Source organism: Carassius auratus, chromosome 22 (assembly GCF_003368295.1).
Source record: "Carassius auratus strain Wakin chromosome 22, ASM336829v1, whole genome shotgun sequence".
NCBI classification, from domain to species: Eukaryota; Metazoa; Chordata; class Actinopteri; order Cypriniformes; family Cyprinidae; genus Carassius; species Carassius auratus.
In genome coordinates, this window is record NC_039264.1 from 12113180 (window position 1) to 12137341 (window position 24162).

A 24162-nucleotide genomic window follows, 5' to 3' on the forward strand; every position below is an offset into this window, starting at 1 on the left:
TCTCAATTGGATTAAGGTCTGGAGATTGGGCTGGCCACTCCATAACATTAATTTTGTTGGTTTGGAACCAAGACTTTGCCCGTTTACTAGTGTGTTTTGGGTCATTGTCTTGTTGAAACAACCATTTCAAGGGCATGTCCTCTTCAGCATAGGGCAACATGACCTCTTCAAGTATTTTAACATATGCAAACTGATCCATGATCCCTGGTATGCGATAAATAGGCCCAACACCATAGTAGGAGAAACATGCCCATATCATGATGCTTGCACCTCCATGCTTCACTGTCTTCACTGTGTACTGTGGCTTGAATTCAGAGTTTGGGGGTCATCTCACAAACTGCCTGTGGCCCTTGGACCCAAAAAGAAAAATTTTACTCTCATCAGTCCACAAAATGTTCCTCCATTTCTCTTTAGGCCAGTTGATGTGTTCTTTGGCAAATTGTAACCTCTTCTGCACATGCCTTTTTTTTAACAGAGGGACTTTGCGGGGGATTCTTGAAAATAGATTAGCTTCACACAGACGTCTTCTAACTGTCACAGTACTTACAGGTAACTCCAGACTGTCTTTGATCATCCTGGAGGTGATCATTGGCTGAGCCTTTGCCATTCTGGTTATTCTTCTATCCATTTTGATGGTTGTCTTCCGTTTTCTTCCACGTCTCTCTGGTTTTGCTCTCCATTTTAAGGCATTGGAGATCATTTTAGCTGAACAGCCTATCATTTTTTGCACCTCTTTATAGGTTTTCCCCTCTCTAATCAACTTTTTAATCAAAGTACGCTGTTCTTCTGAACAATGTCTTGAACAACCCATTTTCCTCAGCTTTCAAATGCATGTTCAACAAGTGTTGGCTTCATCCTTAAATAGGGGCCACCTGATTCACACCTGTTTCTTCACAAAATTGATGACCTCAGTGATTGAATGCCACACTGCTATTTTTTTGAACGCACCCCTTTCAACTAATTGCACAAAAAACCACAGTTTTGATAATTACAAAATCCAATGGCACACAACTGAGACAAAAAAGTTATATAAAAAATAAGAGAGATGGTGGGGGGGGGGTGGAGTGGTATGTGGGTTAATTAAACAATGTTTCGTCACTGTTGGTGTTTTGGATTTATATATGTTCAGACACTTGCACTTAAAATTTTTCTAAAAATAAAACTCAAATAGAGTTAACAAGGTTTTTGATAAGTGAGTGATAGAGATCTGTGTTTTGTCTGTCATTAGAACGGTGGAAACCGAGACGTTATTGATTTACCCTTTCATCGTTTGTTCTATCATGAACAGACATCACAGCAGGTTAGTAGGTTATTTGGCTGCTATTACCTGAAGAGCTGCAACTGCTTATTGTAAAACGGATCTGACAGACAGGATTGTCATTTCATTCACACGTTAGTATGAAATGATGCAGGCTACAGTGCACATTGCCGTATTTGTGCCTGCAGTTAAAGAGTGTGCACTATGAGCACTGTGTAAAGGAAGACAGGAGAAGAAAACTTGTTTTTACTGACATGGCCTGACAACAGTTCACTCTTGTTCTACAGCTCCTTGTCACCTGCACCATTAAGTGGAGTGGACATCTGAAAAGTCTCCTGTTTGTTGTGGTCGTGAAGACGTTCTGTGTCTAAATAGATGCATTTGTTGTCAGAAGCAGCATTTGTGATTAGGGTGGCCAACCTTAGCTCCACCCCTGCATTAACTGTGTTAAATATTTTTTAACGCCGTTAAACAAATAAATGTATCGCCTGTGTTAATGGACTCATTTTGACAGCACTTATTACACTAATATAATATAATATAATATAATATAATATAATATAATATAATATAATATAATATAATATAATATAATATAATATAATATAATATAATATAATGCAGTTTACGCACTGGCCCTGCCCCCAGTCCAGTCATCTTACAGTCTATTAATTTGACTGATGTTAAATATGATAAAGGGTAACAACCCCATAAATGCAGTTATGCCCTAAAATTCAAGATCCAAGATACTGGGGCAAAAATGTCCCTGTATGAGTCTCATTCTTATATCATATGATAAGTGATATCACACATCAGCGAGAACACCAGTGCTGATTTTTCATGAAGAGCACGAGTGCAAATGTGAATAACATATCAGTAAATCAATTTTAAACACAGTATTGTGTTTTTGCTCATTTTTGCCAATTAAAATTCTACATATAAGGCCACTCCAAAACTTTTGGATGTCTGTGAGCAATAGCGGTGTTTAGTTTGTGAATGAATCCTCATTTTGAACGAATCGTGTGAACCAAAGATTCAATGGCCCATTCATAAAGAGAGCCATTTACTTTATTACGGAATGAATCAGCCATTTGAACCATTGTGAATGATATTTATATTAAAGGGATATTTCACCAATGTTTTTCATCATTTACTAACCCCAGTGTCATTTCAAACCTGAATGACTTACTTTCTTCTGTGCAACATAAAATAAGGTATTTTGAAGACTGTCTGTAACGAAGCTGTTTTGGTTATTTTGGTATTTATTTCTAAAAGTACTATTTGTAATGTCTACTTGCTACTTTCTCACGTAACAAAATAATAGCTTTACATTATCTTTTGTGGGTATTTTCACTGCCAAATTTATTTAGCTATAAAATTGATTAATCGCTGGACAGTGTTATTTTATATATATATATATATATATATATATATATATATATATATATATATATATATATATATATATATATATATATATATAAATCGAATGACAGCCTATAAAACACAAGAAAACAATGATTACATCCTAAGATCAGTTCGATTTAAGTAAGTCTGAGTTTGATTTGAGCAGTCACATAAATTTCAACATTAATGTATGTGTGTAATGACCAACAAGTAAACACTTACACACTGCCCAGAGATAACAACGACTGTGACATTTTCTGTAACATTTGGCATTTATGGTCGCTCACCATTGAGACATTTAATCAAAAAAGTTTCATGCTTCACTGGTTGATTTTCCACATACCTCCAGTCATTCGTGAAATCTTCCTCTTGATGGCGCACATCATGGCATCCAAGCAGAGTGCTTTGAGATCAGCTCCGGTCAGCTGAGGAGGACAGGACTCCATGGTGTCTGACAGACACACGCTGGGATCCACCTTAAACCTGCAAGCAGAAGAGCAGCAGAGAGTCAGCAGCAAGCACACTCCAGCACTGAGATTTAGATTTAGTCATTTAGCAGAGAGAGAGAGAAAAGAGAGAGGAGATTGATGATGAACACACTCACCTGCACAAGCTCGTCTTCAGAGCCTGCGGCTGAGACTCTGTCTTCATACACACCCACATACACAAACTCAAATCTGGAAAGAAAAAAAATTCCAACTGAATCTGAATGTACTTACCTGCCAGGCCTGAGCAATGATTGGTCCAGTAGATCTGGGCGATTAGTTGCTCCGATCACAGAGATGTCTCCAGATAAATGAAAACCATCCAGCTCTGCCAAGAGCTGCGACACATCCCTAATAATAAAACATTGTAAAACCTGGCTTGTCATGATTTAGCAGTCCTTTAGCCTTTATACACATTTCAAAGCAGCTTCACTATGGTGGCCCAGTAGTGCACAACACAACAAAATCTCCACAACACAGTGAATTCGCCACAACACATTATACAACAACAATTTCATTGTGTTGTGCTAAGTTTGTTGTGTTGCACTAATTTCATTATGTAGTGGCTTGTTTCCATTGTGTTGTCGTAATTTCATTGTGTTTCAGCTTGTTTATATTACATATTATATTACATATATTACATAACAGCATGTGTTTGTATTTATATATACATAATAAATATACACACATATATTATGTAAAAAAAAACTTTTACTTCTGATGCGATAAATCATTTGACTGCACTAATAATAACAATATTAACTTTTAATTTACTGAACTGTTGTATAAAATCAAACTTGTGATAGATAAGGACAAAAACGGCACTTATGTGATATAGCTCTCTCTGCCCTTGCGATGTCGATGATCATATCATATATAAATATGAGACAAAAATTCATAAGGGCCGATTTTTGCCCAATATTTTACATTCTAGGGTACAGTATAATTGCATTTATAGAGTTGTATATAATGCAATTATATACAAGCAACATTGTATTTTTTCAATGGGTCTATATGAAATGAAACATGACATATATGTCTGGTGGCAGGGCCAGTGTGTTAACTGAGTTAAAATATTTTAAATTGTATTAATGGAAGTGCATTAGCATGGTTTAAATCTTACTTATATGACCGCCATCAGTTCGTAGCAGTGAATGAAGATGTAACATATCAATTTCACAAGCCTCGTTGGCGCAGCTAGGCAGCGGGTCAGTCTCATAATCTGAAGGTCGTGAGTTCGAGCCTCACATGGGGCAGGGTGGTGCTTTTAAGGGAAGTCGTGGCCTAATGGTTAGAGAGTCGGACTCCCAATCGAAGGGTTGTGGGTTCTAGTCTTGGGCCGGATGGAATTGTGGGTGGGGGGAGTGCATGTACAGTTCTCTCTCCACCTTCAGTACCACGACTTAGGTGTCCTTGAGCAAGGCATCGAACCCTCAACCGCTCCCAGGGCGCTGCAGCATAAATGGCTGCCCACTGCTCCGGGTGTGTGCTCACAGTGTGTGTGTGTGTGCATTTCGGATGGGTTAAATGCAGAGCACAAATTCTGAGTATGGGTCACCATACTTGGCTGAATGTCACTTCACTTCACTCAATCACAAGTGCAGTATGGATTACCTCAAGGCTCAGTACTAGGGCCATTACTCTTCATGCTTTATATGTTACCCTTGGGAGATATCATCATCTCTAAGATACTCAGCTCTATATTTCTTCACGGCCCGGTGAAACACACCAATTTGAAAAACTAACAGATGAGAAGATGAGTAATTTCTTACTGAAATTAAATTCTGAAAAGTGTTAATTATAGGACCTAAAAACTCTGCATGTAATAACCTAGAACACTGTCTAAGACTTGATGGTTGCTCTGTCAATTCTTCGTCATCAGTTAGGAACCTAGGTGTGTTATTTGATCGCAATCTTTCCTTAGAAAGCCACGTTTCTAGCATTTGTAAAACTGCATTTTTCCATCTCAAAAATATATCGAAATTACGAGCTATGCTCTGAATGACAAATAGACAAATGTTAATCCATTCGTTTATGTCCTCAAGGTTAGATTAGCGTAATGCTTTATTGGGTTACATTAAAGTAAATTTAGTTTATCATAAATGCTTGTCAGTACATTCGGCAGCACAATTAAACCATATTTACAAGACAAAATGTAATTACAATGTTACATATAAAGATGTAGCCTACTTAAGTTCTGCTTTTGATATAAATTTGAATTCAAAAGTAAATTCAGTTGATTTAAAGTGTGTTTTTTTTTACTTGTTTTTAAAAGTATGCTTAATACAAAGGACTCAATCAAGAAAAACAAGGTAACTGTACTTTTGGCGCTCCAATGGCTTGTTAATGCGCCTCCTGTAGAACGTCCAGAGCCACACTGAAGTCCTCAGACCTGATGCTGACCCCAGAGACACACGGATGATGAAACAGTACACCAGTTTCTGATCCACACAAACAATTCCTCCTTAAACAAAACCCTACAAAGACAAAGCCAACATGAGATGGCAATCAAATGGACTTACATAAAGTGATATAATATGATTATTCACTGAATGCAGAGCAATTTGGATGTTTATCTTTGAAACAATCTGAAACGTTTCTCAATTTGACCAGGAACATAGTACATATGGCCAGTTTGAATGCAAAGATGTGAGTGAGTGACGTGACATTCAGCCAAGTATGGTGACCCATAGTGGCTCTGCATTTAACCGGATGAAGTGCACACACACACACACTGTGAACACACACCCGGAGCAGTGGGCAGCCATTTATGCTGCGGCGCACGGGGAGCAGTTGGGGGTTCAATGCCTTGCTCAAGGGCACCTAAGTCGTGGTATTGAAGGTGGAGAGAGAACTGTACATGCACTCCCCCCACCCACAATTCCTGCCGGCCCGGGACTCAAACCCACAACCTTTCGATTGGGAGTCCGACTCTCTAACCATTAGGCCGCAACTTCCCTAAACATTCACCCATTCACACACACATTCACACACCGACTGCGGTGTCTGCCATTCAAGGCGCCATCCAGCTCGTCGGGAGCAGCTGGGGTAGGTGTCTTGCTCAAGTGGAGGTCAGGTGGAGCTGGGGATTGAACCACCAACCTTCTGGTTTGTAGACAACCTACATGAACCACTGGGCCACTGCCGCCACAGTTGAGATGAGATAGATGATAGTCTCACAGCTGTCTGTTTGGTAATCTTGCCAAGATTGATGTCTTTTCCCAACATCAGGTCCTCACTGAGGCTGGGCAGCTTTGTCCTGCGCTACTCCTCGGACTGGCTCTATATCGCCACCTGATGCACAAACGCAGCCATCCCATCTGAGGACAGCTCCTGCTGGCTGCTCACTGACCACACCACTACCACACTGCAGAAGCCATTACATATTTCATCTGATTTTGATTGAACCCTTTAACTGTCACTTCCATTTTTAAACATGAAAAGGTGCACTTTCGCGTCTTTTAAGTGCACTTTTTCATGTTTAAAAAATGGGAGTGAATGTCTGATTTTTCAACTGTTATGGTGTAGATTTTTGAGGTGCACTTGTCATAAATTAATCTATTACAAAGTTTGTAACAAAAACTGGTAAAATATACATTTAAGTGTCACACCCTCAGCTCGTTCCCTCAGCCCCAGTCACCATTGCCAGTCACCATCCACTCAATCTCCCATGCACCGCTCACGTGAACCGTCACCTGAATACTGATTACCTGCACCTGCACCAGCAATTACCACACCTTTAAATACTCACCTCACTCATTCACTCACCGGCTGGAATCGAGATTGCATGGACGCTCTTATGGATCTTCTACCTGCTTCTTGTGGATCATATTGTGACTCTGTGGAGATTCAGACACAGCGATTAAGGGAAGTGACTCTTTGTTGTCTGGCCTAGCCTTGTGCTTGAACTCACCTATGTGATCAGTGCTTGAAGATTCTTCGTCTGTGACCACACTTACTTGCTCTGTTAAAAGTCCTATGTAAATAAAGCTTCACGTAAACACTTACCCATCTCCTCCTCTCCTTGTGTGGATGTGACAGGATTCCAGCCCCTAAAACAGAACTTCATATCTCCCATGGATGTTAACGCTGCTGCTCAGGGAGCGACTTCGGACCCGTTCACCGAAATGGTGACTGCCCTCCGCCAAGTATTACAGTCAGTTTCACCACCCACCGAAACTAGTGCTTCCACCACCAACAGCACGCCCCTTGCACGTCCCGCGTGCTATGCGGGTGAACCGAGTGGCTGCAGTGGGTTTATTCTGCAGTGCTCACTGTTCGTCAACGCGAATACCAGTAAATTCCCCAATGAGGCCACCAAAGTCGCCTTTGTGATCTCTCTCCTCACCGGACGAGCGCTACAATGGGCGGAGGCTCTTTGGAACTCCCAGAGTCCGGTTCTATCCTCACTCGATGCCTTCGCCACCCACCTCCAGGAAGTGTTCGGGGTGGCTCTAACTCCTCTTTCAACCCATGATGAACTCTTAAATCTCCGCCAGGGAGCCACGGAAATTCACGACTACACTCTCCGTTTCCGGACATTAGCCGCCACCAGTGGTTGGAACCAAACTGCCCTGCTAGCTGCATACCGTAAAGGTTTAAAGCCCCAGATCAGAAAGCAAATGGTCATTTACGACGATAATGTCGATCTCGAGACATTCATCAGAAAAACTATAAATGTTGCTCAGCACCTCTCGGCTTGTGCCTCCCCGGCTTCATATACCATCTCTCCATCAACCAGAACGCCCTCGCCTCAACGAAACCAGGAGGAACCCATGATCACCGACTCCTACCGCCTAGATACCTCTGAACGGAGACGCCGCATCCAGCAGCGGCTGTGTTTATACTGTGGCAAGGCCACTCACCTGATCCACGCCTGCCCGGTCCGTCCGCCTCGCCCAATGGTGAGTACAGTTTCCATTACCCCATCTGTATCTCACATACCTCATATCAAAGCCCAGATAACAATTAACTCACGTAATCTTCCTATCCATGTCCTGGTGGATTCCGGAGCCGCAAGCAACTTCATCTCATCTCACTTCGTAACCAAGCACCGTATTCCCATCACCCAGAATGAGACCACCTACCGTATCACTACCATCCAAGGATCACCGTTAGGGGGAGGCAAAATAACTAGAAGGACCCACGAGCTGGAACTCGTTCTGCCCCACGGACACCGGGAACAACTGGCCCTCCTCGTACTTCCTCGCGCTACCGTTGACGTCGTCCTGGGTAGGCCGTGGCTGGCCCAACATAACCCACGAATCAACTGGAGCACAGGGGAGATCCAGGCGTGGGATCCGGGATGCCAGAGTCACATTCACCGTTCACCAGTCCAGAGTTCACAGTCCGAGCCACCGCACCTTCAATTGCACTCCACCTCCATAGGAAGACCTGCCCTTTACTCCTCCTACTCCGATGTGTTCAGCAAGGAACAAGCCACCCGATTACCACCACACCGGCCCTGGGACTGTTGTATCGACCTGCTGCCAGGTGCCAAGCTACCACATGGGAAAATATATCCACTCTCCCGTCCTGAGCAGGTGGCGATGGAGGAATACATCCAGGAGGCTCTCGATCAGGGGTTCATCAGACCATCCACATCTCCAGCTGCATCCAGTTTCTTCGTCCCCAAAAAGGATGGCGGACTTCGACCATGCATCGACTATCGAGTGCTAAATGACGCCACCGTCAAGTTCGCCTACCCATTACCACTCGTTCCGGCGGCTCTGGAGGAACTGCGTGAAGCCAAGGTGTTCACCAAACTCGACCTCCGCAGTGCCTACAATCTGATCCGTATCCGAGAGGGAGACGAGTGGAAGACTGCTTTCATCACCCCTGCCGGGCACTACGAGTATCAGGTTATGCCCTATGGGCTTGCTAACAGTCCATCCATCTTCCAGAGTTTCATGAACGAAATATTCCGTGATTATCTCCACCAATTTGTCATTGTCTACATAGACGATATCCTGATCTACTCCCGGAACATAGAAGAACACCAAACCCATGTCCGCCACGTCTTACAACGACTCCGAGACCACCACCTCTACCTAAAAGCTGAGAAGTGTGAGTTTCACTGCACTACCGTCTCCTTCCTCGGATACGTGATCTCTGCGGAGGGAGTTCAGATGGAGTCAGCCAAAGTAGATGCTGTGACCAACTGGGCGGAACCCACAACGGTGAAAGAACTCCAGCGATTCCTTGGCTTTGCCAATTTCTATCGGCGCTTTATCAAGAACTACAGCCTGCACTCTGCTCCTCTAACATCCCTCCTAAAAGGAGGTCAGCGCCGGCTGCGCTGGACACCCCAAGCTCGAGAAGCCTTCAGCCATCTGAAACACCTCTTCACCTCAGCGCCCATTCTTCGACATCCTGACCCGTCCAAGCCTTTCGTAGTAGAGGTGGATGCGGCCAATCACGGCATTGGAGCCGTGCTATCCCAAAGGTCTGGTGAACCTTGCTCACTCCATCCGTGTGCGTACTTCTCTAAGAAACTCTCTCCTGCCGAATGCAATTATGGAATCGGAGACCGTGAGTTGTTGGCCATTAAACTCGCCCTTGAGGAGTGGCGGCACTGGCTAGAGGGAGCTCAGTTCCCATTCACTGTTGCCACCGACCACAAAAATCTCCAATATCTGCAGAATGCCAAAAGACTCAATGCTCGTCAGGCTCGGTGGTCACTCTTCTTTGCTCGCTTTAATTTCCAGATCACGTATCAACCCGGTCACAAGAACACTAAAGCAGATGCCCTGTCCCGTATGTACTCACCAGATCCAGACACCAACAAGCCTGATTCAATTCTACCACCCTCCGTTTTCCTCGCGCCTATCCTCTGGCAGATCGACGAGGAAATTCGAGCCGCCACCCTCGAGGAGCCTGCACCTCCGGAGGTACCCACGGGTCTAATGTACGTGCCCACCAACCAGCGACTCCCCCTACTGGAAAGTACGCACACGTCACCTGGCTCAGGACACCCTGGCAGCAGGCGAACCCTCTCGCTCATCCAGCAGAAGTACTGGTGGCCTAACATGGTGCGTGACGTTACCCGGTACATCCTCGGATGCTCGGTCTGCGCCGTTACCACCACACCTCGTCAACTTCCCGTGGGTAAATTACAACCACTGCCCATTCCTCGCCGACCCTGGACCCATCTAGGGGTGGATTTCGCCACTGACCTTCCCCCCTCAAGGGGGTACACTACCATTCTAGTTGTTGTTGATCGTTTTTCTAAATTCTGCAAACTAATCCCATTAAAGGGTCTTGCCACAGCGTTCGAGACCGCCGAAGCCCTCTTCACCAACGTGTTCCGGAATTATGGCACTCCAGAGGACATTGTCTCGGACAGAGGACCTCAGTTTATCTCCAGGGTCTGGCGAGCGTTCTTCCAACTCCTCGGAACATCCGTCAGTTTATCTTCTGGATATCATCCTCAGACCAACGGCCAGACCGAGCGGAAGATTCAAGAGATCTCACGGTACCTCCGTACTTACTGCTCCCAACACCAGGATACCTGGAGCCAGTATCTGCCGTGGGCTGAGTATGCCCAAAACTCCCTTCGCCAAACCACTACAGGCTTAACCCCTTTTCAATGTGTTTTAGGCTATCAACCACCGCTGTTTCCCTGGTCAGGAGAAGTCTCTGAAGTGCCCGCGGTAGATCACTGGTTCCAGGAGAGCGAGAGGGTGTGGGACTCAGCTCACGTCCATCTCCAACGGGCAGTTCGGAGGCATACAGAGACCGCTAACCGACGCAGATCGCCTAATCCCGTCTATCTACCTGGAGACAAGGTTTGGCTCTCCACTCGGGATATCCGCCTCCGACTGCCCTGCAAAAAGCTGAGTCCCCGCTACATAGGGCCGTTCACCATCCATTCTCAGATAAATCCCGTCACCTACCGCCTGGACCTACCACCACACTACCGGATCTCACCCACGTTTCACGTCTCACTGCTAAAACGTCACACTGATCCAGTTTCTCCTTCCTCCACAGAACCAGAACCGCCTCCCCCTCCAGACCAACCCGAAATCCTCGGAGACAACATCTACCAGGTCCAAGAGATCCTCGACTCCCGGCGGCGGGACGGCCACCTGGAATACCTCATAGATTGGGAGGGGTTCGGTCCCGAAGAGAGGTCGTGGGTACCACGCAATGACATCCTGGATCCGGCTCTCCTCGAAGATTTCCACCGACAACACCCAGACCGCCCGGCTCCCAGAGGTCGTGGTCGTCCCCGTCGTCGCTCTAGGATGCCTGGAGTCACCCGTGGGGGGGGGGGGGGTGGGTAGTGTCACACCCTCAGCTCGTTCCCTCAGCCCCAGTCACCATTGCCAGTCACCATCCACTCAATCTCCCATGCACCGCTCACGTGAACCGTCACCTGAATACTGATTACCTGCACCTGCACCAGCAATTACCACACCTTTAAATACTCACCTCACTCATTCACTCACCGGCTGGAATCGAGATTGCATGGACGCTCTTATGGATCTTCTACCTGCTTCTTGTGGATCATATTGTGACTCTGTGGAGATTCAGACACAGCGATTAAGGGAAGTGACTCTTTGTTGTCTGGCCTAGCCTTGTGCTTGAACTCACCTATGTGATCAGTGCTTGAAGATTCTTCGTCTGTGACCACACTTACTTGCTCTGTTAAAAGTCCTATGTAAATAAAGCTTCACGTAAACACTTACCCATCTCCTCCTCTCCTTGTGTGGATGTGACATTAGGAGTCTTAGAAATTTACATTAAGTCATTTAGCAGACACTTTTATCCTAAGTGAATGAGGACAATGGAAGCAATCAAAATCAACAAAAGAGCAATGATATGCGTACAAGTGCTATATCAACTCTCAAGGTGCATGTCCGTTTCGGATCCATAACACAATGTAGTGTAAAATAGTAAAAGCATTAATGACAGGGAAAGCCCCTTATGCTTGAGAGCAGCCACATATGAAGTGTTTCTTGAAGGTTATAGTACACTGAGGAATGATCATATTACTTTTTACGTACGCCATGTGACCTTTTAATACACATACACACACACACACACACACACAAGTAACCCTTTCGATTGCAGTTTAGAGAAATATTCCTTTTTCGAAATTTCCTGGAAAACCACCTTATGTGAGCGTTAAAACTTTTTTGAGATATACTGTATGGGCTTTTTGTGAAATAGATGCATTTCCATTAAGCATATTTTCAATTCACAATTTAAATTTGCACAATTTGAAAGTTAATGGAAATGCAGATTCGAGCAGCTGCAGGTTTCTCAGCAGCAATACACACGGGTGATGGAGCTGCACTCTCTCAAACACAGACTTCCTCTTCACCTTGCAGGCAGCTGCAGTGTCTGCACAGAGAGTGACACAGTCCACCTGCACACACCAGCACATACTCAACTCTACTCATACCATAAGATTAGACATCTGCTGCCTTGATGCAATTTAGTTGGCCACAAATTAGTAGAATGTGCCCATGATTTAAGTAAAACAAGAAACAGATTGGTACATCTTGCTTGCAGTTTAACTAAAATGAGTAACTAAAATAATAAATCATACTCTAGATTTAAAACTGTCACATGGAATTGATGTTGATAGTGTTGAAATTATGCAGCCAAGTGATGTTTTGTGCAAACTTCATATAGCCAAAATTCTAAATTCTATTTCTTGTTACAAGTATGGAAGAACCATACCACAAAAGACTGCGTTTTAAGTTATCTTCCTGATGTATCTGAATTCCTTAGCATATCCAAAACCTCAGAACAACTTGATGATGTAACAGAAACTATGGACTCTTTCTTTTCTAGCAGTTTAAATACAGTTGCTCCTTTACACTTAAGGAAGGTATATGTGAGGATTTCCAGTCAGGATTTAGACCGTATCATAGTACTGAGATTGCTCTCCTTAGAGTTACAAATGATCTGCTCTTATCATCTGATCGAGGGTGTATCTTTCTATTAGTTTTATTGGATCTTAGTGCTGCGTTTGACACAATTGACCACAACATTTTTTGCATAGACTTGAACACTTTGTTGGCATTAATGGAAGTGCATTAGCATGGTTTAAATCTTACTTATATGACCGCCATCAGTTCGTAGCAGTGAATGAAGATGTATCATATCGATCACAAGTGCAGTATGGAGTACCTCAAGGCTCAGTACTAGGGCCGCTACTCTTCACGCTTTATATGTTACCCTTGGGAGATATCATCAGGAAACATGGTGTTAGTTTTCACTGTTATGCTGATGATACTCAGCTCTATATTTCTTGTTGTGTCATAATTAGTAATAATTACAGCTGAAATACATCAAATATTTATGTGGGTTGGGGGACCTTCAAATATATATGTGACCCAGGAACACAAAACCAGTTATAAGGGTCCATTTTTTATTATGATTGAGATTCATATATCATATGAAAGCTGAATAAATATGTTTTCCATTGATGGATGGTTTGTTACGATAGGACCATATTTGGCAGAGGTACAGCTATTTGAAAATCTGGAATCTGAGGGTGCAAATACATTTATAATGTATGTCAGGGTTTAATAGATTTTTCTTTTACGTAGACCATTTTTAGCATATAAATCTATCCAACAAGACAAATTATTTGTTATTTTTATTTTTTCTTAGTCTTCAAGCATGGGCCCTTTGGAGGAATATCCATTTTCTCATAGGAAATTACTTTAAAATTACTGGGCACCCGAAGAAAATAAAAATCAGTTGATTTAAATGACATTAATCCAGCAAAGCGTTTAAATAATGTGTCATTTTTCATGTTTCAGTTAATGTTTAGTGTGTTACTTTTTTATATAAGTTTGCTATGGCTAGCCATGAACCACAATAATGAAAAAACAAAACACATTTGCCTATTTGATAAAAAAAAAAATATATATATATATATATATATATATATATATATATATATATATATATATATATATATATATATTGATTAAAAAAGCTTACTCGCTAATTAGCTAATTTTCCACAATTTTTTCCACGGGTTTTTTTTTTTTTTTTTGTCATTGTCATCTTCTAAAACAGACCGCGAGAAAGGTCACGTGCAAATCTGCAATAAAACTCTCAAGGTCAGTTTAAGAGTGTTTCTGACAACATTCTTTAAAGTTCACTTCAAGTCAAAGAAGAAAAAGACTAGTTAGTTTCTCGTTCATGTTTTAATGGGTTTTAAGAATCCATTGTCAAATTACCACAGGAATTCAACACATCCTAGCTAGTCATCCATGTTTTATTGGGTCTGTTTTACAGCGACCCCACTGATCTCACACACTGTCTGTCTGTGAACACACACCGAGGACTGACTGAGTCACAGAGAAACACTTCGTCCCATCATGAGGATCTTTGTCACATTTGAGGGGTCCTGCAGGTTCCCTCATCAGACAGTATAACCATCAAGAAGATGATCATGGTGTTTATACTCTTGTCAGCAAACTTTGTTTAGTCATGTGCATTAAGTTGTCTTCTGCTAATAATATCATTCCTTAAAAATGGGCATTTTGTCCTGTCACACCTGCCATATTTTTCATTTTCACCTAGGATTCAATCAGAGGTTTAAACTGTGTTCAGACATGACTGGAAAATCGTGAACATATAAAACATGCATCTGTAAAATAAAAATGACACTGAGAATACTCACACTTTGTTTAAATCAAAGATTTGATCTCATTGTTTGAGATTTTCAGGGATTGTTTGTAGTGCTTGTGAGTCATTTGCCTGTGTTGTAGAGAGCAGATCTCACCTCTGGGTGGCACACGTGTCTTTTTAATGAGAATGTTGTACTTGGTTGTCTTGTTTTGAGACAAGTAAACATTCTGCTCCAGACAGGAAGTCAGCAAGGCCGTTCTTCACATGTTCAGGAAAATAACAATGGAGCCACTTCCTATAGTGACTATGCTATGCACGCTGGTAAATTACATCTGTGAAACCTTCTAATCACAGACAGTACACAGATACAACATGTTTTAATGTATTATGTATGTGATATTATATATATGATATTTGAAAATAAATATTTTAATAATTGATTACCACATAATTGCATGTTCTCTGTTTACTGTTGGTTAATTTGTCATTTAGGTAAATAAATAAAATATTTATTTTTTGTAGTAAGTTTTCTATTTTGATTAATGAAATTACTTATTTTAATTTGGAGATTTTATAAATTATTAGCTTGTCATTAAACACATGAAGCCCCTGCAGTTCCTTTATGAAACCCAGTTTGGGAAACCTTAATGATGAAATGTAATGTATAATGCAGTTCTTTTTTAGTTACTAGAACTCTCGATCAAGTAAACTATACTAAGCATTTTTTTATGTAAGCCTGACCAATTAGATTTTACAGTTAAGTCGAGTCAAGTAACCTTTAAATGTAACGCTTTTAACAATACTGATTGTGTCAAAGCAACTGTACAACATTAATTAGGAAAATAGTGTGTCAATAATGCAAAATGACAATAGTAAATACTCATTTTTCAGTTAAAGGCAGTTCATCATTGAATTCAGTGATGTCATCTCTGTTCAGTTAAATAGTATCTGTGCAATCATTTGCCATCAAGTCAACGATATCATTGTAGATGAAGTGACCCCAACTAAGCAAGCCAGAGGCGACAGCGGCAAGGAACCGAAACTCCATCGGTGACAGAATGGAGAAAAAAACCTTGGGAGAAACCAGGCTCAGTTGGGGGGCCAGTTCTCCTCTGACCAGACGAAACCAGTAGTTCAATTCCAGGCTACAGCAAAGTCAGATTGTGCAGAAGAATCATCTGTTTCCTGTGGTCTTGTCCTGGTGGTTATCTGAGACGAGGTCTTTACAGGGGATCTGTATCTGGGGCTCTAGTTGTCCTGGTCTCCGCTGTCTTTCAGGGCAGTAGAGGTCCTTTCTAGGTGCTGATCCACCATCTGATCTGGATTTGGTGAAAATAAATAAGTGTAAATAAAATGTTACTGCCAGAAGAATTGCATGAAACTGTATCATGTCTGTTCAGTCTATATTGTCTCAGTGAGCTTTTCTGAGATTTTATGCATGCACAGTAAAGCCAATTTAACGTTTACTGACCTTTCAGAAACTTACTGTGTAGAAAACGCTAGTGTGGATGATGAGCATTTTAAAATGAAGATGGTGTTTTTAAAAATATCAATATTAATGCAGACATAACCTGATTTCACGAGATCCTGACATCCTGTGATGCAGGTTTCAGAAGCGTGTGGCTCTCTATGCACATCTATCTTCAGTTCAAGAGGTGGACATGCAAGGGTCAAGGGAGACGACGCCACCCACTGGAAAATGGGCTTGGCGTTCTGGTGCATGTTGATGGCTTTCCCATGCAGAAGAAGTCCTCGAATCCCAGAGGCAGAGTGCTGAGAGGATGTATACAGGTCAAAGAGCCATCCTGCGGCTTCCCAGTGACCTCATGCTTTGTGGGTCCTTCCTGTGTCTTTCATCATCCTTCCCAGAGTGCATCAGTAGCACTGCCACAGCTGCATCCTTCCCAGACCATGAAGAGCACAAGATGAGATGTCACGAGAAACAGGGCATGTGGGAGGAAGAACCCAGAGGAAATCCTGCCATCCCCATGCTTTTCCAGACATCAGTCACAATGTGCTTCCTCATCAATAGATCCTCAAAACCCAACAAGATACCTGACGTCCATTAGAAAACCTTTAAACTGCTTAACGGACGAACTCGTCAGGAGAATGCCATTTACTGCTTGGCCATTGCTAGGTTTGTGAATACGGGCCCTGGGGCTCAGGTTTTGGCTTGTTAACACTTGCTGGTAGTATCGAAATATTGTAAAGATTTAACAATAAAAATGTTGCCACATTCAAGTAAAGATTTTTAAATGCAAGCTAAGTGTCAGTAATTAAACACATATTTGTTCAGCTAATTGTCAGCCTTTTATATGTGTGCTTCTCATAATTAGTGAATATGCATATAAACAGCCTTTTAAAAAACAGAGTACGTTCAGCCAGCGGTCTGTGAGCGGGAAGTCTGAGGCTGAGACTAGTATACAGTATTGTTCAAAATAATAGCAGTACAATGTGACTAACCAGAATAATCAAGGTTTTTCGTATATTTTTTTATTGCTACGTGGCAAACAAGTTACCAGTAGGTTCAGTAGATTGTCAGAAAACAAACAAGACCCAGCATTCATGATATGCACGCTCTTAAGGCTGTGCAATTGGGCAATTAGTTGAAAGGGGTGTGTTCAAAAAAATAGCAGTGTCTACCTTTGACTGTACAAACTCAAAACTATTTTGTACAAACATTTTTTTTTTCTGGGATTTAGCAATCCTGTGAATCACTAAACTAATATTTAGTTGTATGACCACAGTTTTTTAAAACTGCTTGACATCTGTGTGGCATGGAGTCAACCAACTTGTGGCACCTCTCAGCTGTTATTCCACTCCATGATTCTTTAACAACATTCCACAATTCATTCACATTTCTTGGTTTTGCTTCAGAAACAGCATTTTTGATATCACCCCACAAGTTCTCAATTGGATTAAGGTCTGGAGATTGGGCTGGCCACTCCATAACATTAATTTTGTTGGTTTGGAACCAAGACTTTGCCCGTTTACTAGTGTGTTTTGGGTCATTGTCTTGTTGAAACAACCATTTCAAGGGCATGTCCTCTTCAGCATAGGGCAACATGACCTCTTCAAGTATTTTAACATATGCAAACTGATCCATGATCCCTGGTATGCGATAAATAGGCCCAACACCATAGTAGGAGAAACATGCCCATATCATGATGCTTGCACCTCCATGCTTCACTGTCTTCACTGTGTACTGTGGCTTGAATTCAGAGTTTGGGGGTCGTCTCACAAACTGCCTGTGGCCCTTGGACCCAAAAATAACAATTTTACTCTCATCAGTCCACAAAATGTTCCTCCATTTCTCTTTAGGCCAGTTGATGTGTTCTTTGGCAAATTGTAACCTCTTCTGCACATGCCTTTTTTTTAACAGAGGGACTTTGCGGGGGATTCTTGAAAATAGATTAGCTTCACACAGACGTCTTCTAACTGTCACAGTACTTACAGGTAACTCCAGACTGTCTTTGATCATCCTGGAGGTGATCATTGGCTGAGCCTTTGCCATTCTGGTTATTCTTCTATCCATTTTGATGGTTGTCTTCCGTTTTCTTCCACGTCTCTCTGGTTTTGCTCTCCATTTTAAGGCATTGGAGATCATTTTTTGCACCTCTTTATAGGTTTTCCCCTCTCTAATCAACTTTTTAATCAAAGTATGCTGTTCTTCTGAACAATGTGTTGAACGACCCATTTTCCTCAGCTTTCAAATGCATGTTCAACAAGTGTTGGCTTCATCCTTAAATAGGGGCCACCTGATTCACACCTGTTTCTTCACAAAATTGATGACCTCAGTGATTGAATGCCACACTGCTATTTTTTTGAACACACCCCTTTCAACTAATTCAACTAATTGCCCAATTGCACAGCCTTAAGAGCGTGCATATCATGAATGCTGGGTCTCATTTGTTTTCTGAGAATCTACTGAACCTACTGGTAACTTGTTTGCCACGTAGCAATAAAAAAATATACGAAAAACCTTGATTATTCTGGTTAGTCACATTGTACTGCTATTATTTTGAACAATACTGTATGTGAGACTACCAGCAAGGGTTAACTAGCCAAACACTGAGCCCCAGGGCCTGTATTCACAAACCTAGCGATGGCTAAGCAGTAAAAGAAGAGTTTCTCACTCATCATCAGACTGGTTGACAATGCTCCCTTCAGACCATCATAGCACACCCCAAACCAAATTCTGCTTTACTTCCTGTCTCCAGAAGTACCTTCTTCTGAGTGATTTTTGATGGCAGCATTAGATGTATCCTTCACTGTCTTTGATATCCCACAATCCTGTGCATTTCATTCCGTGGGGGTTGATCCAGTGGATTTTTTAAGGGACCCTGGCCAGGTATGGACCCAGTCGATCAGCTGCTTGATCTGCAACAAGGAAGTTTGTCCACTGAGGTCTATGTCACTCAGTTTTGCAATCTATCTTCTAAGGTACCTTTTTATGTGGTCATACTAAAAGACAATTTTCGTTTTGGACTGAGTGAACCCATAAAGTAATGGTTACCTGAGGGGAATTTTAACTGTAGTCTAAGGGACTTTATAGACTATGCTTTGCTGTTTGCTAGCTCTGTGTTCACGATGGGGTGGGGGGGGGGGCTATAGTACCCAAGTTCCTGCGAATAGAGAGCTTAGACAGAAAGTACTCATTGCCAGTATGATGGACCCACCGCTGATGTTGGTGCAAGCAGCTTGCATCCCCAGGGCCTCAACACTGATTGTCACAGATCTGCACAATCTGACTTTGCTGCAGTCTGGAATTGAACTACTGGTTTTATCTGGTCAGAGGAGAACTGGCCCCCAACTGAGCCTGGTTTCTCCCAAGGTTTTTTTCTCCATTCTGTCACCGATGGAGTTTCGGTTCCTTGCCGCTGTCGCCTCTGGCTTGCTTAGTTGGGGTAACTCCGTCTACAGCGATATCGTTAACTTGATTGCAAATAAAAACAGACACTATTTCAACTGAACAGAGATGACATCACTGAATTCAATGATGAACTGCCTTTAACTATCATTTTGCATTATTGAGACACTGTTTTCCTAATGAATGTTGTTCAGTGCTTTGACGCAATGTATTTAGTTTAAAGCACTATATAAATAAAGCTGACTTGACTTGACTTGATTTAAAATCACAACAAGATTAAGTTAATAGATATAATATCAAATATTTGTGTCCCAAACCCCTGAAATACTAGTCCCTCATATTTTAGAGCAGCCTCTGCATTTCATAAGTAACCGTAATTTAATTATTTATACATATTTAACTGATTACCATTACAGTAGATCTATTCTGTAATTACGTATTGATTAACTCCCAAGCACTGCATGTAATCAATAAGAGTAACTGAAGTCTGATAAATAATATTGATAATAAAAATGACAAAAGTTCATAGAAATATAATTATTTTTAAATTAAAGAAAAACAAACAAACATGAAATTGACAAAAACTTTAACAAAAATAAAAATAAAAAAACTGAAAAGGTAGAAATAAAGGCTAATTCGCAATGATATATTATATAATATGATAGTAGGGAATATTACAGTGTAAAGTTTTATTCCACAAAACAATTTAGTCATAGTTTGTTGATGCTGTTGTTTGTTATTGTAATTATAAAATACCAAAGATATTGAACTGGCTAATTTAATATTTAATACGAATTATAAATAATTGAACAAAAAAGGTTAATAAATGGACACAGCACTGGTAGAGCTCTTCATAAATGAAGCTAAACAGTTGCACTGTATCTCTGTAATACTGTCACAGGTTTTTAACCCTGTTAAAGTTACACCACAACCTCGAGCATAAGGGAGTGGATGACTGTGCTAGCTTGTAGATTAAAAGTTAGCAATTAGCACATTAATCATTATCCTGACACAAGGAAACAGTTTCCCTGAAATTCAACTAAGCCTAAATGACTCATGATCATGTTAAATTACTAACAAAACGAGCATGTGGAGGCTTTTTGCTCAAAGTACAGCCCATGTCCATTTGTGCAATAACTGCATAGAAAAAACATACATGTGAAGGATTGTTTTATTAAATGAACTGACAAAAAAAAAAGCACAAGGGCATCTATGCATACAGTCCAAATGTTATCAGTGCAATAAGGAAACTTATTGGCCTTATTGGCAATAAACCAATAAAAGTTTATTGGTCATTTTGGCCTCATTAAGTGGCAAGCACTGAATCTGCTCGAGCATGATTCCCACTCAAAATATGTGCATGAAATAAAAATAAAAAAAATACATAAAATAAATCTGCAGATTCAGCCGAGGCCTGATCATTACTTAGACACCTTAGAAAAAGTGCTAACACTGATCAATATGACGTTAAATAACTTGGTCCAAAAGATGCATGAATTCCTTGGGGATCTAAACCTTCTGCCAAAAAATAAAGATGCTCCAAAATTATTACATTTTTTTATTAAAAATATTTATTCACCCCCTTTTTCTTGTGGAACATAAAGGAAGATGTTTTGATGAATGTTGGTAACCAAATGGTTCAGCACTGTTTTACAAACCAACTCCTACGTGTTTTTAATGGTGGCTAATTCGTAAGACTTCACTCAAACAGTTTTGTAGGATTTGCCAAGACCGCAGTGATGGGTAGGTATAGGGGTGAGGTTAGGAGAGGGTCACTCATACAAATTCATACCAACTGGGGAACTCGTAAAATACGTACGATTTAGAAAAAAAAAAAAAAAAAAATCACACAAATTAGAATGAGTGAGGTTGTACAGCTTTGTTCGAATTGGGGAACTTGTAAAATACATAATTTACAAATTTATATAAGTGAAGTCATACAAATTTGTACAAATAGTCACCTCGTAAAACGTGCAAATTTAAATTCATAGAGGTTTGGAATGACATTAGGGTGAGTAAACAATGGCATCATTTACATTTTTGGGTGAACTGTGTGTTTACTTCAAAGCAAAGGCACCAGTTAATACTTGTGGCACAAATGAAACGATGAGATCTGCACTGATTGGTCTGTGAGGAGCTCTATTTGATGTTGCGGAGGATGCGGCGACAGTGGTTGCTCTTGAGCTCTGCGAGCGCTCGCTCCAGCTCGTGGATGAGATGCTGCAGCGTGGCGGGGTCCGTCTGCAGGACGTGGGCTCTGCGCTTCGCACCGTCCTCCAGGTGGAGCTTCAGCGTCACCGTGGGCTTCACCTGCTGTCGGAGCGCCCGGCTCGCCAGCTACAAGCAGAACACACACCGCTGTAATCAGTTCACCTGTTCCCTCTGTCAGAGTTGAGTGTGACAGGTCTCAGTCTCACCTGAACATCCAGCCTCCACTCCAGGTTGTGGTAATGAGGGAGGCTAGGGGCGAGTTTGCTCAGAATCTGTCGGATCTCCTTCCTGTTCTCTAAATACAGCTGGAGCAGAAGTTCATTGAGCTCCTCGGAGAATCCCAGCACCAGCACAGAGTCCTGGAAATCCACCTCCGAGATCTGAGAGATGGTACAAGAAATTAAAGTTCACTGCATAGTAATTAATCTAGGCTTTTATGCAGCTGTTGTGGCTCAGTGATGGACAGACGCACCATTAGCTTGGAGCTCTCAGTGAGGAGATACATCAAGCCCTCCACGCCGTGCTGCACGCTCTCTGACGACACATTCAGCTTCCCTACAACATCATAACACATCAGTCTGTGACATCTCTCTTCAGATTCTGCTCATGCATCTTTAACATAGTGCTGCCAAACCATTAATCCAGCCAAAATAAACAACTTTCTTAAAAGTTGGTGTTGTTTTTTTTAATTTGATGAAAAAATAAGTCTGAAAATGCATGATAACGTTTACTTTAAAAATCATTTCACAGTAAATAATAAATTTAATAATTGAAATATAAAATAAATGTACATTTGAATACGAAAGTATGCATTTAAATTCATAAACAGTCATGAAGACAAAAAACTGTTTCTACTCACCCTTCAAGACCACTTTCAACAACTCAATCAACATGATATCATAATAAAAACCTCTGATATGACTATATTAATAACGCATCTGTACTCACGTGCAGCTCCCTCGAATATCTTAGGATTCGAGCCTTTTTTCAGAAACTCCACAGCGATTCTGCCGAATTCACCAACAACTGACAAACATATACATACATACATAAATGTTATAGCCTATAAAAGATTATACTTCTTTCATTTAAGCGTGTAATTAGAGAAAATGTTTTGCATTTTGAATTATATAATTAACAATATTATTCTGCAAAAGCACTGAATATTCTTTTCAAATCAAGGATAACACTGGAAATATGGTAAAAGCTTTATGCATATCGTAAGTTTAGGAAAAAGTAATTCACAAAAGATATTTAAACGCTATGATCTTATACGAGGAACGTATTTATTATCGATGAGCAGATAGATATAATCACAAACACAAGTGTCAGTAAACTAATGTGATCTCCCGCTGTTTGTGTCTCTTACCCGGGGCATCCACTTCTGACAAGAATCCTAAATGCTCCTTGTGCTCTTCAGATAAAACTAACAGCATTTTCTGACGCTTTTAATATATCATCCGTCAAAAGGAATCATCGGGTTATGTTTGTGAACTGTCGGAGCAGTCACATGATCAGCTGTGTGCGCAGCGCAATACAGTCCGAGTGAAACCAGCGCTGCAGCGTACTTCCACAAAACACACACATTCCGTTTGATACATTAAATGCAATTATTATTCATTTAAAATACATTTATTTTAAATAACGAATGCATCTAAAGTTACAAAATACACGGGTAGTTGACACATTGTTGTAAAGACTGACATTTGAAGGTAGCAATTAGCTGAAAAAACAACAACAACAACATGTATGAATTTCCTTCTGACGAGAAAAAAATATAATTTTTTTTATCATTAATATACATTGCTAAGAACTTCATTTGGACAACTTTAAAGGTGATTTTCACATTTTTGTTGTTATTTTAATATTATTATTATTATTATTATTATTATTATTATTATTATTATTATTATTATTTGCACCAACAAATTACAGATTTTCAAATAATTATATTTCGGAAAAATATTGCCCTATCCAAATAAACCATATATCAATGGAAAGATTATATATTCAGCTTTCAGATATATATGAATTTAAAAAAAAAAAATACCCTTATGAAATCCCGTAATGGACAAAATTGGATTGGTTCAAAAGGGATTTTACACATAAATTGTTATAAAATAAACATGTACCTACAGCTCATGTGTCCTTCATAGCAATTTAATGGTAACATTTATTATAATTTTCACAATTTTAATAGGACTGAAGCTAAAAATACACAAACTGTTTGTTTACTGTTATATATTTTTTATTTCAAATTTTAACTAAAACCACAGTGTTATTATAATAGCCCTTAACTAATTGTATTAACTTGTAACTGTATTAGCCCT

At 40.9% G+C, this 24162-nt stretch overlaps 1 protein-coding gene across 1 annotated transcript; it reads right to left on the reverse strand.

Moving 5' to 3' along the window:
- Positions 1 to 20904: 20904 nt before the first annotated feature.
- Positions 20905 to 23382, reverse strand: commd2 (COMM domain containing 2). Its single transcript, XM_026197763.1, has 5 exons — positions 23202 to 23382; positions 22781 to 22858; positions 22305 to 22387; positions 22039 to 22212; positions 20905 to 21958 (listed from the first exon to the last, which is right to left on the reverse strand). Exons 1-5 carry the CDS (start codon positions 23266 to 23268, stop codon positions 21761 to 21763), a joined length of 600 nt encoding a protein of 199 aa, XP_026053548.1. The 5' UTR covers positions 23269 to 23382; the 3' UTR covers positions 20905 to 21760.
- Positions 23383 to 24162: the final 780 nt, after the last annotated feature.